General features: G+C 41.4%; 2 protein-coding genes across 10 annotated transcripts in view; both read left to right on the top strand.

Moving 5' to 3' along the window:
• Nucleotides 1–13,317, top strand: part of F8 (coagulation factor VIII) — a 119,123-nt gene extending 105,806 nt beyond the window's left edge. For 7 of the 9 annotated variants that reach the window (XM_028482413.2, XM_028482414.2, XM_024116776.3 and 4 more), the window contains 3 exons: nucleotides 15–163; nucleotides 924–1,100; nucleotides 10,749–13,317. In XM_028482413.2, the coding sequence (XP_028338214.1) occupies nucleotides 15–163; nucleotides 924–1,100; nucleotides 10,749–10,904 (482 nt within the window). In that variant the 3' untranslated portion in view covers nucleotides 10,905–13,317. Of the gene's footprint in view, nucleotides 1–14; nucleotides 164–923; nucleotides 1,101–8,502; nucleotides 8,650–10,748 lie in introns of all 9 variants that reach the window. The other 2 variants (XM_028482410.1, XM_028482412.1) reach the window with 2 other exon arrangements.
• A 1,657-nt stretch (nucleotides 13,318–14,974) lies between these two features.
• On the top strand, nucleotides 14,975–16,336 carry SMIM9 (small integral membrane protein 9). The gene is made up of 3 exons (XM_028482350.1): nucleotides 14,975–15,022; nucleotides 15,089–15,299; nucleotides 16,203–16,336. Exons 1-3 carry the CDS (start codon nucleotides 14,975–14,977, stop codon nucleotides 16,334–16,336), a joined length of 393 nt encoding a protein of 130 aa, XP_028338151.1.
• The last annotated feature ends 6,824 nt before the right edge of the window (nucleotides 16,337–23,160 follow it).

The raw sequence follows: 23,160 nt of genomic DNA, 5'->3' as shown, positions 1-23,160 counted from the left end.
TTCATTTCTCTGAGGTTGCAACATGGCACTGGGAATGGAGAGTAAAGCAATATCAGATGCACAGATTACTGCCTCATCCCACTTAAGCAATGTGTTTGCCACCTGGTCTCCTTCACAAGCCCGACTTCACCTCCAAGGGAGGACTAATGCCTGGAGACCCCGGGTAAGAGGGAACAAATTTGCCATATAACTGATGCAGAAGGAGTAGTGGTTGGGAAAGAATAGGGTAAAGCTCTCAACTGTTTCTTCAGTGACGTCTCTCACCTGGTTGTTCCCACAGAGAGTGTCAAGGAAAGTTGACTGCACAGAAAACCCCACAGATATTTACTTAGTGGGTGTGCCATGTGAATTCACACAGCATTCATTGGGGGAAATGATCCCTAATTGAACCTCCTAGAAACAGAATATCTATATGTAGTACTGGGCTAATATTTGTCAAAGAATTGGAGTGGCTGAAATCTAGTTTTACAGAGAAATATCAACAAAGCAAAGGGTCATAGTTATGTACAGTTCATTGGGCACAGTTCTTTTCTGGAACCACTCAGTTTGTGATTTTCAGTCACTGACTAGCTTGGGGAAATGGATGGAGTTAATGGTCTCCGTTCCTCCAGGGGCTTATTTTAAACAAAATAGGTTGTATAACACATTGCCAAACTTTTAATACTCTAGTCAGTCTGTATATTACTCATATATTCATTCAGCAAACCTTTACTGGGCCCCTGTTAAGTGGCTAACCCTGGGGATACAGAGATGAATCGTGAAAAGTGTCGGCCCTCAATTTGCTTCGAGTCTAATAAGGGAGACTGACAGCCAGATAATTCATATGCAGAGTGATAAGTGCTGTGATATGATTAAGAAAGGATTTGGGGAGTTCTGGGAGCAAATAGTGACCAAACAGATACTGCTCTAACTAACTTCCCCAGGCAAATAATCGAAAAGAGTGGCTGCAAGTGGACTTCCAGAAGACAATGAGAGTCACAGGAATAACCACCCAGGGGGTGAAATCTCTGCTTACCAGCATGTATGTGAAGGAGTTCCTCATATCCAGTAGTCAAGATGGCCATAACTGGACTCTGTTGCTTCAGAATGGCAAAGTAAAGGTACGCTAATCTCACAGGAAAGGCACAAAACCTGTCTTAGAGCTTGACATTTAGAAACATAACAAGGTTGATATATGACCAGACTTTCAGGGTAAACTTTACTGAGTATCTATAGTAATAGGACACTATGAAAGGCATTCTGGGAGGACACAGTGACTCCAAGCAAGAATGTATCATCCCAGGAAAGAGCAGAGTAGAGCCAAAATCTGCTTATCCTCATAGATGTTGATGTCATTCAGGATGGTGGCCCTTACCGATCTCTCTAGCATAGTCTCTTGCTACTTGCTCCTTTGCTTTCTAAGCTCCACCCATTCTAAGAAACCCTCAAGTCCCTAAAAACAGCATGTTCTTTCCCACACTAGGCTTTTATATGTACTGTTTCTTCTACCTAGAACATTTTTTCTAGGTACTTCTTATTGACCCTTTCACCTGGTGCATTCTTCAAGTCTCAGATAAACATCACCTCCTCCAAGAAGAATTCCTTGTTCCCTCAAGGCTGGATTAAACATTTTTGCTTCTGGCAGTTTAGTGAACCAGAGTACTGATAATGTATGTTCTAGAGGACATTCCCAAAAGGGCATATCTCTGATACATGCTGTAACATGCATGGCTAAATTAATTAGAGCAGACATAAAAGGACAAATATTGTATAATTCCACTTATATGAGTATATTAGTCAGGGTTCTCCAGAGAAACAGAACCAATTGACTCACATGATTATGGAGGCTGACAAGTCTCAAGATCTGCAGGGTGAATCAGCAAGCTGGAGACCCAGGAGAGCCAATGGCATAAGTTTCAGTCTGAGTGTGAAGGTCTGGAAACGAAGAGAGCCAGTGATGTAGTTCCTGTCTGAACCCAGGAAGTGCCAATATTTGAGTTTGAGCCCAAAGGCTAGAAAAAAACCCAATGTCCCAATTCAAATGGGCCATGCAAAAAGAATTCTCTCTTACTCAGACGAGGGTCAACCTTTTTGTTCTATTCAGACCTTCAACTGATTGTATAACGCTCACGTGCTTCGGGGACGGCAATCTGCTGTACTCACTCTACTATTTAAATGTTAATCTCATCCAAAAACATCCTCACCAACACACCCAGAATAATGTTTGACCAAATATCTGGACACCGTATGGCCTAGACAAGTTGACACATAAAATTAACAATTACAATGAGACTGAAAGTCGAATAGAGGTTACCAGAGGCTGGGAGCTGGGGAGAATGGAGAGTTATTGTTTGATGGAGACAGAGTTTCACTTTTGTTTTTGTTTTTATTTTTTGGTTTTTTGTTTTGTTTTGTTTTGGCCGCACTGCGGGGCTTGTGGGACGTGGGATCTTCGTTCCCTGACCAGTGATTGAACCCGTGTCCTCAGCAGTGAGAGCACAGAGTCCGAACCACTGGAGCACCAGGGAATTCCCCAGAGTTTCAGTTTTGCAAGATGAAGCGTTTTGGAGATGGTTGGTGGTGATAGTTGCACAACATTGTGAATGTACATGTTATGTACTTGTTGTCAAACATACTTGTACGCTTAAAAACAGTTAAAATGTTAAAATATATGTTTTGTATATATTACCAAAATTTTAAAAAGGCTATAGCACTGATAGTACATATTTCTTAATGCACTGCTACACTCAGTGAAGAAAGGGGACTCTCCATCCTCCTCACCACCAACAGCAACAAAACAAAACAAACAAACAAACAAACAAAATGAGCTTTTATTTTAAAATAATGAGCTTAAATCAGAGCAAAGAGAGGTGAAAAATGAGAAAATGTAAAATGGAGGAACTTTCCTAAAGGGAAATGCTTATATTAGTGTTGTTCTCAGGAGACCAAGCTTTGAGCAAAATGCAAGAATGGTTAATGTGAGACTTCTGCATTAAGTAATGAAACCCAGAAAGTAGCAGAACTAGTTGCAGATAAGTAGCACCAACTGGCTTCTGGAAGAATGATTTCTCTAGAGAAAAAGCATTCCCAGTTTAGGTCTCCAGGATTCCTACATATTAAAATGATAAGATCATAAACATAGATCAGCAAACATACAAGATAACAAGCCAACTTGACTACAAATGGGCAGAAACAATCAATACAAATTTAGAATCTGAAGAATATCAGATATATATCATAAAATAATTATGCACAAAATATTTAAAGCAATGAGCTATGGAAACATAAAAATAAATGACAAATTATTAGGCAGTTTTGGAAAAAAACAGTACTTTTAGAAATTAAAAAACATCATTGTTGAAGTTTAAAAATCAAAGAAAGACTTAATAGTGAATTGGGCACAGCCAAAGAGAATTTAGTCACTGGAACATATATCTGAAGAAGTTACCCAGAATGGAGCACAGAAGGTGAAACATATGAAAAAGAAATTGAGACATACGCTATACAGAGAAAGCCATATATATATATATATATATATATATATAAAAGTGGAATCCAGAATGAATGAAAGAAATAGTGGAGAAGTGGCAAACAAACAAGACCACTTTCGCCACTTCTGTTCAACACTGTACTGGAAGTTATAGCCAGAGAAATTACAAAAAGTAAAAGGCATTCAGATTGGAAAGGAAGAAGTAAAACTCTCTCTCTTCACCAATGATATGATTTTATCGTAGAAAATCCTAAAGAACCCACAGAAAACTATTAGAACTAATAGATGAATTCTGTAAAGTTGTAGGATACATGATCAACACACAAAAATCTGTTGTGTTTCCATACACTAGTAGTGAAAAATCTGAAAAGAAAATTAAGAAAAAAATTTCATTTACAATATCATCCAAAAGAATAAAATATTTAGGAATAAACTTAACCAAGGAGGTACAAGACTTGTAGACTCAAAACTACAAAACATTGCTTGAAAAATTAAAGAAGACCTAAATGAATGGAGAGACATCCTGGGTTAATGGATTGGAACACATTATTAAGATGGCACTACTAACCGAAGCTTTCTACAGATTCAGTGCAATCCCTATCAAAATCCCAATGGCCATTTTTGCAGAAATGGCCAAGCTGATCTTAAAATTCATTTGTAATTGCAAGGGACCCAAAATAGCAAAAACAATCTTGAAAAAACAGTTACAGGATTCACACTTCCCAATTTCAAAACTTACTACAAAGCTACAGTAATCAAAACACTGTGGTAGTGACATAAAGATAGAATTCAAGTCCAGAAATAAGGCTATACATCTACAGTAAATTGATTTTCGATAAGGGTGCCAAGACCATTCAATGGGAAAAGAATAGTCTCTTCAACAAATAATGCTGGGAAAACTGGATAGCCACATGCAAAAGAATGAAGTCACCACACACCATATACAAAAATTAATTCAAAATAGATCAAATACCTAAATATAAGAATTAAAACTTTAAAACTCTTGGAAGAAAATATAGAGGTAAATCTTCATGACCTTGGATTTTACAAATGGTTTTTTAGATGTGAACCATAATCACAAACAACAGGAGAAAAATAGATATGAAAAGAATTCTTAAACTCAACAAAAAGACAACCAAACTTAAAAATAGGCAAAGGACTTCAATAGGCATTTCTCCAAAGAAGATATACAAATGGCCAACAAGCACATCAACACCAACATCATTAGTCATTAGAAAAATGCAAATCAAAACCACAATGAGATATTACTTCACACTTACTAGGATGGCTATAATTTTTTTTAATACAGAAAGTAAGAAGTGTTAGCAAGGATGTAGAAAAATTGGAACCCATATTGCTGATGGCAATGCGAAATAGGCAGCCACTGTAGAAACCATAGAATTACCATATGATCCCAGCAATTCTGCTACTGGGTATGTACCCAAAAGAATTGAAAATAGGCAATTAACAAAAACTTGCAGGCAAATGCTCATAGCAGCACTATTCACAATAGCCAATGGGTGAAAATGACACAAATTTCCATCAGCTGGTGGATAAACAAATTCTGGTCTATCCATACAGCTGAATATTATTCAGCCATTAAAAAACATAGACATGCTGATGCATGCTACAATATGGATGAACCTTGAAAATATGCTAAGTGAAAGAAGTCAGACACAAAAGACTACATATTGTATGATTCCACTTATATGAAATATCCAGAATAGGCAAATAGAGAGAGACAGAAAACAGATTAGTGATTACCAGAGATTGGAGAGAAGGGTAAACGGGGAGTGGCTTCCTGATGGGTACTGGATTTCCTTTTGGAGTGATAGAAATATTCTGGAACTAGATAATGGTGAACGTACTAAATGCCACTGAATTTTACAATTTAAAATGGTTAAGATGATAAATTTTATGTTACGTACATTTTACCACAGTAAAAAGGAACCAGAAGACACATACATTACCATAATAAGAGTGACAAGCTGACAGGCAATTTCTAAGCAATAATGAAAATCAGAAGATAATTAAGGATATCCATGTGATGCTAAAAGGAAAAATCTGAAACCTGCCCCCAAAAGAAAGAAAATCTGGTGAAATATTTTTCATGCATTCAAGCAAAAACTAAAAGAATTTTTCAGGGACTTCCCTGGCAGTCCAGTGGTTAAGACTCTGAGCTTCCACTGCAGGGGGCCTGGGTTCAATCCCTGGTGGGGGAACTAAGATCCCGCAAGCTGTGCAGCCACAGCCAAAAAAAAAAAAAATTTCCAACTTGTATGACTGATTTTACCACCCAGTAAAATCCTGCCAACATAAAAAAATGAGGATATTTATTAACCTTATGACAGTAAATTTGGAAAATTAGGTAAAATAGATAATTTCTAGTAAATATAACTTACTCAAGAAGGAATCGAAAACCCTGAAACTCCTACAACCATTTTTTTTTTATTGGCCATGCCCCGCAACTTGGGATCTTAGTTCCCCGACCAGGGATGGAACCTGGGCCCCCTGCAGTGGAAGTGTGGAAACTCCTACAACCTTTGAAAAATTGAATTGGTGTTCAAAAATCTTCCTACAAAGAAAACTCCAGATTCAGATGGCTATAATAAATACTCTACCAAATTTTCAAGGGAGAAATAATACCATTATTACAAAGATTCTTCCAGAAAAATGGAAAAAGCTTGTATTTACATTATCCAACTCTTTAAATGATGACAACAAATCACAACAAGGACAATTTTATTAGAAAGGAAAATAATAGGCCAACTTTACTCATGAACATAGATCCGAAAAAAAATATTAGCAATATGTATGTGTTAGATTTATCCTAGGAATGCAAGGTTGGCTTAACATTAGAAAATTAATGCAATCCATCACATTAATGAACTTCAGGATTATACAGCCAATAAATGCTGAGGAAAAGATTCATAAAATTCAATATCTATTCTTAATGGGAAAATTTAGCAAACTAAGACTAGTAGGGAAACTACGCAATCTGATAAAGGATATACACAAAAATTTTACAGCAAATATAATATTTTAGGTGAAACACAGAAAGGTTTCCCTTTGAGATTAAAAATAAGATACCATTTATCTACTGCTGCATCACAAAGTACCTTGAAACTTGGCCACAATTTTGTGGATCAGGAATTTAGGTTGATCTGGCTGGCTGGTTTGTCTGTGATCCATGGGATGTCAGTGGGTATGGATGGATGGATCTACTTCCTAGATGGCTTCTTTGCTCACCTGCCTGGTATCTTGGTTCTCCTTGACCTTTTCATCCACTGGTGTCTCTTCAGGGCCTCTCAGCATGGTGGTCTTAGGATAGTCACTCTTCTTACATAAAAGCTAGATTCCAAGAAACCAAGGTGGAAGCTGTCAATCCTCTTGAACTTGGCAGAGCATCACCTCTGCTGCCATACTCTATCAGCCCACAGAATCAATTGCCCACCCCAACTTAAAACAAATCAAAAGACACATGCACCCCAATGTTCACTGCAGCACTATTTACAACAGCCAGGACATGGAAGCAACCTAAGTGTCCGAGGACAGAGGAATGGATAAAGATGATGTGGTACATATATACAATGGAATACTACTCAGCCATAAAAGAGAATGAAACAATGCCATTTGCAGCAACATGGATGGACCTAGAGATTATCATACTAAGTGAAGTAAGTCAGACACAGAAAGACAAATATCATATGATATCACTTATATGTGGAATCTAAAAGAAATGATACAAATGAACTCATTTACAAAACAGAAATAGACTCACAGACATAGAAAACAAACCTATCGTTACCAAAGGGGAAGGGTGGGGGGAAGAGAGATAAATTAGGAGTTTGGGATTAACAGATATACACTACTATACATAAAATAGATAAGCAACAAGGATTTACTCTATAGCACAGGGAACTATATTCAATATCTTGTAATAACCTATAATGGAAAATAATCTGGAAAAATATATAGATATATATAACTGAATCACTTTGCTGTATATCTGAAACTAACACAATATTGTAAATCAACTATACTTCAATTTAAAAGAAAAAAAAACAAGGGAATTCCCTGGAGGTCCAGTGATTAGGACTTGGTGCTTTCACTGCAGTGGCCTGGGTTCAATCCCTGGTCGGTAAACTAAGATCCCACAAGCTGCGTGGCACGGCCAAAAAAAAATAAAGTCAAAATACACCTACCTCTCCATGGGAGGAGTATCAAAAAAATTCATAGCCATCTTTAATCTGCCCCATCCACTTTTATTAAAAACTGTATTGGAGGGCTTCCCTGGTGGCGCAGTGGTTGCGCGTCCGCCTGCCGATGCAGGGGAACCGGGTTCGTGCCCCGGTTTGGGAGGATCCCACATGCCGTGGAGCGGCTGAGCCCGTGAGCCATGGCCGCTGAGCCTGCGCGTCCGGAGCCTGTGCTCCGCAACGGGAGAGGCCACAACAGTGTGAGGCCCGCGTACCACAAAAAAAAAAAAAAAAAAAAAAAAAAAAAAAAAAAAAAAAAAAACTGTATTGGAGGTCCTAAGCAATGCATTAAGGTAAGAAAAAGAAATAAAATGTGTAAGGATTGGGAAAAAAACTCTCATAATATGTGGAAGATACGATGGCATATATAGAAAATCCAAAAGAATCTATCTAAATTGTTAGAATTACTAAGATAAGCTTGCAAGCTTGCTCAAAACAAAATCAATAGAAAATTTTATTGCATTTCTACATGCCAGAAACAAATAGAAAAATAATTTAAAATAGCATTTTAAAATTCCAAATACTGAGTTGTACATTCTCATCAAATAATGGCAGCTGCCTAAATCTCTCCATACAGCCTTCAAAAACCATCTGTCTATCTAACTATCTCTCTGTAGATATATTTTAAAATTGCAAATAAAACCACCCATAACTCACAGAATAACTAGAAGACAAAGAATACCATAAGTGTCAGTGGTGGAAATTAAGTGTTCTGGAAAAGCAAAAATGAGTCACAAAATCACAAGACATATCTTCCTATCCCATCTGTTACAGAAATTGCACTTCTCTTTATCAACAGTAGAGGGTGCTTGTGGACTAAGAAACCTAACAAGCCACCCAAACCTCTTATCTCTGACTACATATTGTAAAATCACCTCATTGCTGTGATGAATGAACAGAAAATAGCAGATGAGGTAAAAGGTATTATTCTTTTATTTTTAAAAATTTATTTATTTACTTATTTATTTTTGGCTGTGTTGGGTCTTTGTTGCTGCACCCGGGCTTTCTCTAGTTGTGGCGAGCGGGGGCTACTCTTCGTTGTGGTGCGCGGGCTTCTCATTACGGTGGCTTCTCTTGTTGTGGAGCACGGGCTCTAGGCACACGGGCTCAGTAGTTGTGGCTCACGGGCTCAGTAGTTGTGGCTCGCGGGCTGTAGAGCACAGGCTCAGTAATTGTGGCGCACAGGCTTAGTTGCTCCGCGGCATGTGGAATCTTCCCGGACCAGGGCTCGGACCCGTGTCCCCTGCATTGGCAGGTGGAGTCTTAACCACTGTGCCACCAGGGAAGTCACAAAGGTATTATTCTTGATTTTTCACTTCCTCCTTTTTTGAAAACTCCATTGACTTTGGGCTTCACAGTAGGACTCATGTTGACCAATGCAGTGTAAGTAGACATGATATAAACCACTTTCCAACAGAAGCTTTCAATGTGATCCTGCGTTTGGCTCAGTCTCTGGTCCCTCTGCTCTCTGCCATGAGATAAAAATGTCCAAGCTGGGAAGACATGGTGTATGTGAGCCTTGGCCTGGAACAGAGCCTAAGCCAACCCAGAACAGTCTTGGTTTCCAAATACCATTTTCTAGTAAAAGGAACCTGAGCTCCTTAGAGATTCCAAGACCAGAGCCAGGAAACTGCCAGGTGTTACTGGAACATCTTGGAGTCCATTATCATCATCAAAATATGAAGGGAGAGGAGACGTTCTTCTCCACAGAAGAATTCCAGCTAATAAATGTAGAAGACATGACAAAATTAAGAAACCAACCATCAATACAGTATATAATACTTGTGAGGAACTTCAGTAGATACTAAAACCATTGGATGAAAGCTTAATGTGGAACAGAATATTTACACAGTCTCAAAGTCTAACCCCACAGATTGTTTAGGTAAGGGAAGTTATTACCTTTATAAAAGAGAGATCTGGTGGACATCACCTTAACTAAGGGTCAAACTCTGGAGGAATCGGCATGATGTGTCCTCTGATGTGATATGGTGGGAAAGACACATCACCTAGTTAATATTCTCACTAAAGATGTTGAACTGAAATCTAATAATAAGAAAACAGTCACACAAATTTAGAATGTGGGCCATTCTACAACGCAATGGTCCTAGACTTTTTTAAATGTCAACATCATGAAGGACAAAAAAAGACCAGAGACTAGGAGTCTGTTGTAGATTAAAGGAGATTTAAGTGTTCCTTGTATTATTCTTTCAGTTTCTTGAGGGAAAAGATCAAGGAATAAGTCTAACAGAAGATGTACAAGCCTCCAAAGTATGCCACAAATATTTATCCAAGAATCTCTTTTGTTTCCCGAAAGTTTTATCAAACACACAAACTTTAACAAATGTTTATAGTATATTTGCTATGTATATACTATATATATTGTACGTGTGGAAGGTCAGTGACCAAGGTCTCTGCTGTCATGGAACCAATATTTGGTGGTGAAAACAAAGGAAATGGTCAATCAGCAGGTAAACAGATAAATGAGAAGATTCTGAATGGTGTAAAGGAAATGAACAAGAGGAGATTTAGAGTCAACAAGAGTCCTGTCTCAGAGATAACATTTAAACTGAGACCCAAAGGCTTGGCAGGTTGAAGTATTTGGGAGTAAAATATCATGATGTTTACAACTTCCTTGAATTAGTTGGGAAAGTGGGTGAGAAGATTCCAGAGGGAAGCCATAGCTGGAAGCACGGCCTCCACAGGAGGTTAGCAAGGGTGCTCTTAATTCTAGATGTCACAACCACTTCCCCAGGTACAGAGGCAGGGGACTGAGTCATCCAGTCACCTCCCAGGGTTCAATCCTGGACTACCGGAAGCGTGGATCCCTCAATTGGAAGTGAAAAAAAGCGTGCGTGCTGGGCGGTGGCCATTGGGGTGGGTGCCCATGAGGGGGCGGAGCTTAGGGAGAGTTACAGACCAAGCAGGAGGACAGTGGACTTGGGGAGCCTCTTGGGGGGGGGGGTTGTAAACATTATGACTCTTTTCCTGTCAACCAACAAATGCTATCTCTCCTCTTTCAGATTTTTCAGGGAAATCAAGACTCCTTCACACCCGTGGTGAACGCTCTAGAACCCCCGCTGTTCACCCGCTTCCTTCGAATTCACCCGCAGAGCTGGGCGCACCACATCGCCCTGAGGCTGGAGCTTCTGGGCTGCGAAGCGCAGCAGCAGTACTGAGGCCCGGTCCTTCCTTCCTGGCCCCGGGCCCTTTCCTGATTCGGGTCCAGCATCCCTCTGAGCCCCCCCTCCGGGTCACCTCCTGCCCCACGCTGCCCACGGGTGCCATCGTTTTTCTATGTATTTCAACTCCTCAGTCCCGGCAGATATGCCCTGAAGCCCCCCAAATCAATCGTCATGTGTCCTGCGTTCTCTGGGGCTGTTGCATCCAATTTACCTCTTGCGCATTTGCTGCGGCCGCTCCCAGATTGGTCCCTTCCTTCCAAGGTAATCAGGCAAAAAGCAATGAGGAAACTCAGCTGGAAAGCATTCTCCTCCGGACCCGGCCACCACTTCCTCCTCTGTGGTGACCAAGAAAGGTCATGATCATACTAGGCTTCTAAAGGACATATTTTTAATATTTCCACAGAAAAATGAGGAAAATCCATGGCTCTCTGGGATAGGAGATAGAACATTGTAATTCTAACCATGCACTCATTTTACTCCCTCCTCAGCTAATTTCCTGCTGAAACGACACAACAAAATGTACCAGGAAATTCTGTACCCTAACTGCCCAAGAGGAACCCCCACCTTGCCCCATCCCTGACAGATAAGGTTGGGAATGTTTTACTGTCCTGTAAAAGTCCATTAAGGTTAGAGGTTAATTTACAGAAATCAATAAGGTGATACGGTTTGACTCCCTGTAAAAGGTTAACCACTTTTATGTCTAACTTAATCATCTTGTTTTGGCATTCTTTTCCCATTGACCACATACATCTTTATTTTTCAAATGCTCTTGGAACCAGCTTTTGTCTTCCTACTTGTTTCCTCAATAATCAGTTAAACAAAACATTGATGTGTGAAAACAAATGCCTTTGAGAGTTGTGCTTTTATACTGGAAATAAAAATGTGAACAATGAAATTTTATAATTTATGAGGTGAAGCTAACATTTAAAAAATTAGAAATGGAGGCTTGATCCAGTAGCAGAGAGAGAGATTCTTAACCTTGACATCCATTAGCACTAGAAGGAGTAAAGGCAGTAGTCTGGGCTCTGGCCCATCCCACAAACCCCCCTTTTATAAGTTTTCTAGAGGTTGTGACCAAGAAGAATCCGGGAGAGGCTGCAGCAGAATGTAGTGAACCTAATGTGAGAAATGCTGTACTTGCATCGCCCAGATCTCCTGGGATCACTTTTACGAGGTCAGTGTTTGCAATCATACTCCAGCTGGTTTGGCTAATGGGGGACCTGTACTCGGAAACCTACAAGACCCTGATGAAGATGACACAGATGGACAAATATACTGTGTTCATGGATTGGAAAAATTAATATTGTTAAAATGACAATGCTACCCAAGGCAATCTACAGATTTAATGCAATCTTTATCAAAATACCAATGGCATCTTTCCAGAACCAGAACAAACAATTCTAAAATTTATATGGAAATACAAAAGACCCTGAACAGCCAGAGCATCTTGAGAAAGAAGAACAAAACTAGAGGAATCATGCTCCCTGACTTCAGACTGTATTACAAAGCTGCAGTCATCAAAACAGTATGGTAATGGCTCAACAAAAACAGACACAGAAACCAATGGAACAGGGTACACAGCCCAGAAATAAACCCACACACCTATGGTCAATTAATCTACGACAAAGGAGACAAGAATATACAATGAAGAAAAGACAGTCTCTTCACTAAGTGGTGCTGGGAAAACTGGACAGTTACATGTAAAAGAATGAAATTAGAACATTTCGTCATACCATATACAAAAATAAACTCAAAGTGGTATAATTATTTTGGAAAACAATCTGGCATTATCTACAAAAGTTGAGCATAAAGATAGCCTGTGGCAATTCTGTTGGGTAATGACCTAGACCCAGAACTGCCATGTGAACCAAGAGACAGGGCAGCACTACCCATAACACTTCCAAACTGGAAACAACCCTTACTGCATATATTTCCTAGTGGCTCACTTTAATTGCAGTAGAGTAATCCATTATATAATATATATCACAATTTATTTATCCATTGCTTTTCTGAATGATTCATTTATGCCAGTTCTTCTATGGAGCTTATCATCCTTTTTAAAAAATTGATTTGTGGGGCTTCCCTGGTGGCGCAGTTGTTGCGCGTCCGCCTGCCGATGCAGGGGAACCGGGTTCGCGCCCGGTCTGGGAGGATCCCGCATGCCGCGGAGCGGCTGGGCCCGTGGGCCATGGCCGCTGAGCCTGCGCGTCCGGAGCCTGTGCTCCGCAACGGGAGAGGCCACAGCAGAGGGAGGCCCGCGTACAGAAAAAAAAAAAAAAAAATTGATTTGTAAGCGTCCTCTGTATGTTAAGGACATTAACCTATTATCTGTCATATGTGTTGTGAAATTTTTCACCTAATTTGTCATTAATCTTTTATCTTTCTTTACAATGTTTTGCTGTATGAAAGCTGTACATTTTTATGCAATAAATTTATCATTATTTTCACCTATGGCTTTGGGGTTCTATGACATGCTCAGAGTAGCTTTTTTCACCCCAAGATTACAAAAAACTCCACTCATGTTTTATCCCAATATGTATATGGTTTTATTTTTGTTTAGTCCTTGATCCATCTAGAATTTATTTTTGTGTGTATGACTCTCACTTCAGTCAGTGCATCCGAATGAATAGCCAGTCATCACATTAAACCATCTCTTTTTTCCCACTGAAATGAAATGCCACCTTTATCATCTATTAAAATCCCATACATACACTATTTGAAGGTGCAGTAGATACCATGTGGCAAACAAAATATCTTAGAAATCTTCATGCCCAAGAGGATATGGCTACCATGAGGACGGGTTTCAGTATCAACACAAATGTTTATGCATAGACAGAAGAAAACGTCTGTATGCTTAGCTGTCAAATAGAGGGAGACTGGGGGCGGGTCAAATGCAGTAGATGATATCATAAGGAGGAGTAGAATTCTATTTGGAGCTTCAGAAACCTTAAAGGAAGACTCTGGCCAGCTTCTTCTGAAGACGGAGGCCTGATTCACTGGCTCCTTTGCCACCTTACCTGACACAGGTCTCAACAGTGGATGACAGTGTCGGTTCTAAATGTCTTAAGTAATAGAGAGCTCAAATAGGAGTTTATTTTTCTCAGACCTAGTAGTTGAGAGGTGGGCAAATAGAGGTGTTGGTTTAGTGGCTTAAAACTGCCAGAGCCAGAATAGATGTCATTTTCTTGGCCTTTTCCTTGTGTCCATTGCCTGATGGTCACAGGATGGCTCCTCCAACCCCAGGTAACACTTAAAGAATGTTCAAGGCAGCACAAAGGGAAAATGGTAGAGCCATTTCTTTTATCAAGACAGCAGAAAGTCTTCCCGGAAGCCACCCATCAGATCTCCATTATGCTTCAGCGTCCAAAACTATGTCCCACAGCCATTGCTAGCAGCAAGGCTGGCTGGGAGAAGGCGGAGGCAGCTTTTCTAGCCTCTCTGGTTGCATGTAATAAGTGAAAAGGGGGCGGTGATGACAGGCAATGAACAATATCTGCCCAAATTCACCACCCATTCATTCATTCAAAAAATATTTACTGAGCACCTGAACAGCCTATGTGAACAAAACAGAGGAGCACGTGTGGCTTGTTCCAGAGGAAATGAGGCGGAGGTGGAGCAGTCAGGCGTAGATAATAGGACATGAGGTCAGGGAAGTCAGTAGGACACTACCTGACTTACAACAAAGTGAGATCTCTTTGGCTGTTCAGTGGCAGCAAGCAGGAAGCTACAAACTCCCGTGACTACAGAACTCCTGGGCCACCGGCACCCCCATGACGGACTGTGCCCCCTTATCCACTGAAATTCGTACCTAGTTAACCATTTATACTGCTTATTTGCTGATTCGGTAATAAACCCAACTCAAAACAAAACAAAACAAAAAGGATGTGGGACTGAAAAAGCGGAGTCAAAGATGACACCACAGGGTTTGGCCCGAACAACTTAAAGAGTTTCCACTAATTGAGCTGGAAAAGCCCGAAGGGGGATGTGGTTTAGGAGGGGATGTCAGGAACCTGATCTGAAGGAGCACAGTCAATTTCTGTCCTGTTTTGTTTCTTGAAGGCGGGATGGTTTTTGCTTTGGAAACTGACTGTGTTCAGGATTCAACAGTGTCAGTCAGTGAAGTTTTCTTAGCTTCAGTTTTGCAATAAAAACTAAACCACCATTTTCTGACTTTTCAGACAGAGCTGCCTTGGGATGAGCCAAGGACAAAGCCATCTGCCCTGGGTGCGGGCCCCCGGGAGAGCCCACGGAACCCCCCGAAGCTGCTGAGCATTGGATTGCTGCTGTGCTCTCTGACTTGCCTCTTGTTGGAAACCGTCACTTTGTCTCTGTCACCTGTATCTGCCTTCGGAATACAAGACCAGGATGGATTGGAACCACGCTCAAGGGGTGTGTTTGCTGTTCCGATTAATGTTCCTATCTTCATAGGACGTAAGATTCCTGTCTCAGGTCAGGAAAGACTGATTCTGAATTTTAAAATGATGTTCGCAGGAAAGCAAAGTATTTCTGGTCTGGTTCAACAAGCATGAACCCACTAAGCCAAAGCCATAGGTGTCAACCTTGCGTGAAATGTGACAAATGCTCCCTGAGGACAAAGGGTTAATTAAGTTGTTTGGGGGGAGGGGTCAAGAAGGACTTCAGAAAGGAAGCGAAATTTAAGCTAAAGCTGGTGAGCCACTGACCCGTGGCTTAGGTGCTCCGCAAGCCCAGCGTGGTGCTGAGTTCCTTCCCATCTCTGGAAAGGGTATCGCTGTGAGTGGCGAACCCTCCTGGCTTCACGCCAGACACTTTTGTTTACCTTCCTCTTCCCCTGATCAGCAGACTCTGAACCTACTTCTGCCACGGCCGCCCCGGCCTCCTCCTCCTCCTCTTGGTGCCACTGGGGCAGGTGGCCATCTCCTTTCTCCTCACGGGCCACTCAGGGCCCTCAGCCTCCCGAACACCCTCTAGGCAACAGCATGGTGTCTATTAAGTCGTGCTCCTCGCTCACAGTGTACCCCATTGATTCGCAGAGACCTCCAAAACAACCTTTAAGCGATCTGGGGCGGAGATTATTGCTCCTATTTGACATACAAGGAGGAAAAGATGATAGCCATCTGAGGATACCTTTTTTTTCCCCCAAAGTGTATTCCTTTAATCTCTTAGCACAGCAAAGTTGTGAGGAATATGGGCCCTGGGCAACTATAAGAACCTGAGATCTGGGACAACTATTTGAACTCGAACCAGGTTTCAAATCCGAGCTTCATCACTTACTCGGCCTCTCTTCAGTGACTGTCTATGCTCTTCCTGCAGAAACTTCCAGGTCCTGGCTGAGCAACTTCAGTGATTACCTGCGGGATCTCATCAGGAGCTCCATCCCTACAGCTGCCATTTTTGCTTTTCTGATCATTTCAGCAATCATGGGGACCCTCTGTTGCCTCACGTGAGCTGCTGGGGCGAGGAGAGGGGGAGCCGAGGGAGAGGCAGGGACGGCCAAGCTCCACGCCAGCCTGCGCATCTGTAACTAAGGGGAGGCTCTGAGGAAGGTGATTATGGGAACGCCACTCGGAAAGTCCGTGTGTCCCCCTTTGAAAAAGTCTCCTGCACGTTCTCTTGTTTTCTCCAACCACTGACACGTGACGTTTAAAGACCAGTGTTCGCAACTGATCTTTTTTTTTTTTCTTATACTAACTTCATTAACTCCTAATTATCCTTCCCTTTAGTTTAGGAACTATACATGGAAAACATATGATTAACTTTTCAATTGCCTGAAAATTTGCCGAAATATTTATTATTAAATCATATGAAGCCGAAGAGATTCCTGAAATAGCTAACACAATACTTAAGCTTAGCTAGAAAAGCCTGAATTCCATGAATTCAATCAGTATTTACTAAGACATGACCACTTGCCTGTCTCTGTCCTGATTACTAGAGACAGAGAAATAAGACAACTGAATAATTACAACCTGGTGGCTCAGGGCTGTTCAAACTGTGGAATCTAATAAAGTGGCTGAGGTCAAAGATCAGGTGAAGGGTGTGGCATCCCCGCCTAAGGCCCCTGATAACCTCAAAACGACCACAGATCAAGAACCATGTCTAGGAAACAAACTTGGATATGGTTCCCGGCACCTAGAACTGACAGGAGCCCAACGGAACTAAATGAACTATTCATTGTTTGAGCTGTACAGCAGTATTCGGACCTCTGATGGGCCATGAGGAGGACACTTGCTGCAGGTACAGCCACAGAGAATAGTGGACCGGGGGAGCCTCCTGTAGGGTGGGCCACAGGCCAGGGAGCTCCTCCTCATAGGGGGAAGAGCTGGGCCTGATCAATGTCTGACCAGCAGGATTCCAGAATCACTACAGAGCAGGGACTGCTGTAGGCCTCCCAGTCTTCCTCTTTGCGAAGGGGAGGGTTTACGGCCGTTGCCCTCTTCCTGCTCCATCACTGTATGGGGCGGGGCTGGGGGGTGGAAGCTGGAGATCAGGGGCACATGGTCTATTTCGGTTCAAAGCTCTGGTAACCAAGAAGAGCCACACCCAGACTTGAGAGAACCAGATACTCTGGAAGCAGACTGTGGCAGGAGTGTGGTGTGCAGGGTATTATCAGGGACCAACGCCTGCGGGGGGGCAGGGGCAGGAAGGGAGAAGCTGAACTGAACGGCCTTGCAAGCCCAGCAAGGCCTCGGGTGACCCCCTGCAGAGTGGTCCCTCCCCCGCCGCAGGAAGTACAGGCTCTGTGTTCACCAACCCTGTTCCTTATTCCCAAGCGCGGAGGAAGACTGCATTTCACAACTAAAGCAGCCAGGACTCAAGTCAACACACATTGGATTCGCTATCGTTTAAATCACTGTCGCTCAAACTCTGGCCAGCAGGCCGGCTGCATCCGAAACATCTGAGGCTTTGGTGAAACACGCACACACAGAGGGACTTCGGTGAAGCCAGGCAGGCAACATGCCAAGAGAAATAGTTCCTTCTTTGAAGTAAATGGCTCAGCCTGGGGAGAAAAACCAGTAAACCCTTGCTGGGAACAGGCAAGGACAGTAAGAGCAAAACAAAAGAAGACATGGATGACAAAATATAAAAGGATCCAAAAAGCTGGCACTAGTAAATAGAGATAAACAAAACCTTAGTGAAAGTAAGATTAGAGAAAAAAATGATAGATGCAGGAGACGTAATTAAATTTTTGGTAGAAGACAACCAAAATAATTCAACAGAAGAAAACACTTCAAGGCGTAATTTTTTTAAATACTGCACAATTAAAGGAAGGTTTGAGTCTCTAGTCATACGGGGTGCATCAAGTCCCAGGAAAAATTGGCACTTGGGACTGGGCACGTAGTAGACGCTGAATAATAATTGATTTTTTACGAATGCATTTCACAGGATTGCAAACAGTTTCCCTGTGCCTCTTTATTCACCCTCTATAACCATTAGCGGTGGCTGTAAAGAAGTCTTAGGCCAGCTGCTTGCTAACTGAGGAAATCAGCATGGAAGCCTGGCTAACCTCTCAGGGCCCTGGCAAGTACGCAAAAACACACGTATTCAATCTAACGAATTTTTAGTACGGTTTATACCAGTGAAAAAATAGAACCAACTTAAATGATTCTTTGCTGGTTAAAGAAAGCAGTGAACAGTCATACGATGAGTACTATACAGTCACCAAAACGTTGCTGTAGAAGGGTAATTATATGGAATCAGATTCATGAAATACCGTTGAGTGGAAAAAAGCAGATTATAACAGAGGATATACAATTTCACCCAGTTTGTTGTGAAAAACTATACATACAGGGAAAAAAACTTTTAAGGACCTAACAAAAGATTTAGACATTGGTCATCTCCTTGTGATAGTGAATAGGTGACTTTAATTATCACTGTTGTTGTTGTTATGTAGTTTCATGTTTATTTTTGTCTGTCTGCACTTTCCAATCTTTCCACAACAAAACGTATTGTTTAGTTAGTAAGTTTTTAAAGAGAAACTTTAAAAACAAAAGAAGAAAAACTATCTGATCACACTCCAATACCACACTCTTACTCTTACTTTCTCAAGTCATGAAAGCATTTTTGCAATATGAAATTACTTGGTTCATGTTAAGAAAAGAAGCTGACCAAAATCCTATCTTGGGAAAGGTGATAGAACTACAAAGTAGCTCTGTGCAGACCAAGACGGTGTACTGGAATTTAAACTCAGTTCAGCAGTCATCATTTTCTCTTCCTTTCCCAGTATCCTCATAGGTGAACCAGTCCAATGAAGTACTAGAAGATTCCAAGAGAGTGCTAAGTGTGCTATTTGTGTGCATTGAGGAAGTATCTATCAGGTAAAGTTAAATTGTCTTCCATCTTAAACTACCTTTGCTTTTATCTTCTCCTTTAAAGCATGCAATTGAAAAAGTGGTAGTAGACTTATTACTGTTTTAATCATAAAGTAATACATGCTTATCGCAAAAAATGTCATAAATATAGAAAGAAGAAAAAGTACCCGTCGTTCTAGCACCCAGAAATAAACATTGTTTACACCTTGGTGTATCTCCTTTCAAACTTTTTTCTATGCTTATACTACCAGTGTCCTAAAATTTGTTCTCCGAAACAATGGTTCCGTTTCAATAAACGTTATGACACCATATGGGGCTTTGCGGCCAATCAAGTTGGAGAGATGCTGAATTAAACAAACGTAAACATATTTCCTTCACTGTGTGGCACATCGTGGCTGTCTTTCCATATCAGGAAGCGTTGCACAGTATTCCTTGCAGTGGATCCGACAGAAGTCGTTTAACCACCCCCCATATAATAATAATGTAGGGTGTTTGTACTTGTTCACCTTTACATAGGTAATGCAGGTGATAGTTTTACACATTATTCATTTGCTTTCCCCTTTGCTGTTCTGAGTTGGAAATCATTCACTCCGTGGGCACTATTGAACACCTCCTGTTCTGGGCAGGTAACAAAACAAAGCCCAAGCCTGGCTCAGGTGGAGGGCACAGCAGGGCCAGGGCCTGGGATGAGAGTAAGGCCTGGTGGGCCTCAGAAAGCATCTGGGCTCTGCTGGGAGCCAAGAGAAAGCAGGGAGCAGAGGAGAGACGCCATCTGATGGGTGTTTTTAAAGGGTCGCGTCTCAGTCGCCACGTTGAGACGGTCAGGAGCAGGGAGACCAGCCGGGAGGTTTCCCGAAATCCAGGTGACAGACAGTTTCGTTGGGACCAGGGTGGGAATCGGCGGAGTTGCAGGAAGAGTCGGAATCCAGACAGATTTGATTATGCGTCGGGTGAGGTGTGCGAAAGAGGGAGGCTTTGAGGCTGCCTCCCAGACTTTGGGCCTAAGCACGCGCAGGGATGGGGTTAGGAATGTACTGCCTGAAAAATGCGAAGAGAAAGAAAGACCGAACGGATGTTCTCATTGATACGGAGGTGAGATCCAGCCACACAGCCTTCGTCCCACGCTCCACACGGCAGGAGGAGACCATCCTCTGATCAAACTTGAAGTGACAGTTTAACTTAGCAGCTTGCAGTAACATATATAGTCTTTGTATCTTGCCCAGCTTGTTCCCTAAGACAGACTGCTGAATGGGCAATTGTTGGGTCACAGGCTGGGAGCGCGTTAGAGCCTTACGCTTTAGGCTCACAGCCCTCCCTCCTCCTACCCTCTTGAACATTGTGTTGTTTCCTTGGTTTTCTTTATGTTTTTGCCAGTTAAGTTTGGCAATGTATTATTTAATTTGCTTGTATTTTAAAAATTCCTGAAGTACCCCTAGGCTTGGCGCCCCAGAATTTTTCAGCTTCTTTTTCTTTTTATAAGTGCATTTATTTATTTATTTTTGGCTGCATTGGGTCTGTAATCCCCATCCTGTCTCCTCACGCCAGAGCCCTGCCTCTTTTTAAACTGTAAAAACTAAATCATAGGCATGCATTCTCCTGTGATTTTCTTCTTTTCCGTTTTGAGATTCATCCACGTCGATGCCTGTAGCCCATTTCCACCCAATTGTATGAAAAGACCTCTAATCATTTACACCATCGACTGTAGACGGACATCTGTATTGTTTCTGTCTTTTTTATTCTAAATATTACCGCACGCCTTGTAGCGTACAAGTGCAAGAGTTCCTCTGAAGACTATAACACTGTGATTGACTTTCTGCGTCAAAGGCACCAATTATTAAATACACCCGCATCCTTGAGAAGATGCAACATCACCAGTCTTTTAATTTTTTGCCAATCTGGCGGATAAGTAATGGTATCTTATTGTTTTCTTACTTTGCATTTCCCCGGTAACTGATGAGATGGAAGACCTTTTCATGTGTTTATAGGACATTTGTCTTTCTCTTCTATGAATTTTGCCCATTTTTCTAATTTTAGTTTCATTTATTCCTTATTGATCAGTAGGAATTCTTTCTATACTCTGTGTACGAATGTTTTGTAGGCTCTAGCTGTGGAAAATATCTGCCCTCAGTCTGAGGATTGTATTTTCATTATCAGCAGAAGTGCTTATTTTCATGTAGTGCGATAGGGCAAACATTTGCCTCTGCGTAAGTGCTTTTCTACCCCAAAGTCATAAAGGATGTCTCCTAGATTGTCTTCGAAAAGTTTTATAGTTTTGCCTTTCACCTTTAAAGCCTTCAGCTACTCGGAATACATTTTTGTATGGTGTGAGGTAAAGTCTAATTTCATTTTTTAAAAACATTGTGAGAAACTATATTTTTCCAGCCATGAACCTTGAACTGAATGTGTGTGCCTCAAGGCAGTTCTAGGAAGTGAGAAAAGCTGCAATAAATTCCAAGGAGCCAAGCCTGATTCTGAGCCCCGAGCGCGCTGAACTGGAACCAGCTGACCAGAAAAAGGCATGGGAATGTTGAAAAAAAGACCAGCCACTTGCCCTCCCAGTACTTTTCCACCCTGAGCTTTGCCTCGACAAAAACTTTAATTACATTTTGCTCGAGGACTCAGTCCCTCTGAAGTCCTCCGACTGCAACAGTTGAGATAGCGTGTTTGCCTTCACCTGTAACCAGTCTCGGTTTCTGTTTTGATCCTATGGATCCCTAGTCGCCCTTACTGCAAGCGTGTCCTTTCCCTACTGCTCTGCAGGGCCTCTTGTCATGTCACCGTTTCTCCTCTCTCTTCTGCTCCAATGGTCTATTTGTCTATTTCTGTGCCCATACCATGCTCTCCTAATTAACATAGCTTTGTTATAAGTCTTGCAATCGAGAAGGCAGTTCCCCCACGTTGTTCTTCTAGAGTGCTTTGGCAATTCTTGTTCTTTACAAGTCCACAGATATTTTAAAATTAGATTATCAAGTTTCACAAAACCTATCCCAGAAGTGGGATTGCTGGCTCAGAAGGTAGTGTTCAGTTTTATGAGATAATGCAAAACTGTTCTAAATAGTACTGCCAACAGCAGTACCCCCAGCAGCAATATTCAAGAACTCATATGGATTCACATCTTCTCCAACACTTGATACTGTTAGACATTTAAATTTTTGATAATTGAATGGAGGTGCAGTGGTATTTCATTGTGGTCTGATCACTAATGAGGTTGAACATCTGTTCATATGTCTATTGTTCACGTGTGTTTCTCCATCTGTGAAATGTTTATTCGTGTTTTTTGCTCATTTACCTGCTGGATTGTTTGTTTTCCTTATTAATTTGTAGACCTTTATATATTCATAATAGGAATTCTTCATCAGTTGTGTGTATTGAAAATATTTTCTGCAAAAGCACAACTGGTCTTTTTTGCTTTTTAGTTTGTCTTTTGATGAGTAAAAGTTCTTAATGCTAAAGTCAAACTGATCAATATTGTTTTATAGTCAGTGGCTTGTCTGCATTGTTTAAGAAATCTTTCTCTATCCCAAAGTCTAAAAGTTCTTCGCTGATGTTTTCTGTCAAGATCTTTAAAGTTGTGTTTTTGACACAGAAGTCCTTAATCCATCTGGAATAGATTTTTTTTCTGCATATAGCATGGAGGAGGGTTCCAGCTTCATCTCTTTCAATATAAATAACCATTTTCCAGCTTTGGTTAATGAAAAGTCCCTCTTTACTTACCTAACATGGCACCTGTATCGTATACACAGTTATACACATGACTGGGTGCGTTTCTGCATTTTCTAATCTATCTCATTGCTCCGTTAATCTGTCCCTGCACCGGTATCGCACTGTCTTAATTTCAATAGCTCTCTCTCCTCTCTCTCTCTCTCTCTCTCTCTCTCTCTCTCTCTCTCTCTCTCTGTGTGTGTCTCTGTCTCTGCCTGTGCGTGTGTGTGTGTGTGTGTGTGTGTGTGTGTGTGTGTGTG

Source organism: Physeter macrocephalus, chromosome 21, assembly GCF_002837175.3.
Source record: "Physeter macrocephalus isolate SW-GA chromosome 21, ASM283717v5, whole genome shotgun sequence".
In the NCBI taxonomy this organism is placed as follows: Eukaryota; Metazoa; Chordata; class Mammalia; order Artiodactyla; family Physeteridae; genus Physeter; species Physeter macrocephalus.
This window is presented reverse-complemented; position numbering and strand designations above follow the sequence as displayed.

Coding starts and splice junctions, on each gene's coding strand:
- SMIM9 (XM_028482350.1), top strand. CDS start 14,975: ATGGTTTTTGCTTTGGAAACTGACTGTGTTCAGGATTCAACAGTGTCA. Junction 15,023..15,088: donor TTCAGGATTCAACAGTGTCA/GTCAGTGAAGTT, acceptor CTGACTTTTCAG/ACAGAGCTGCCTTGGGATGA. Junction 15,300..16,202: donor ATTGGAACCACGCTCAAGGG/GTGTGTTTGCTG, acceptor CTCTTCCTGCAG/AAACTTCCAGGTCCTGGCTG.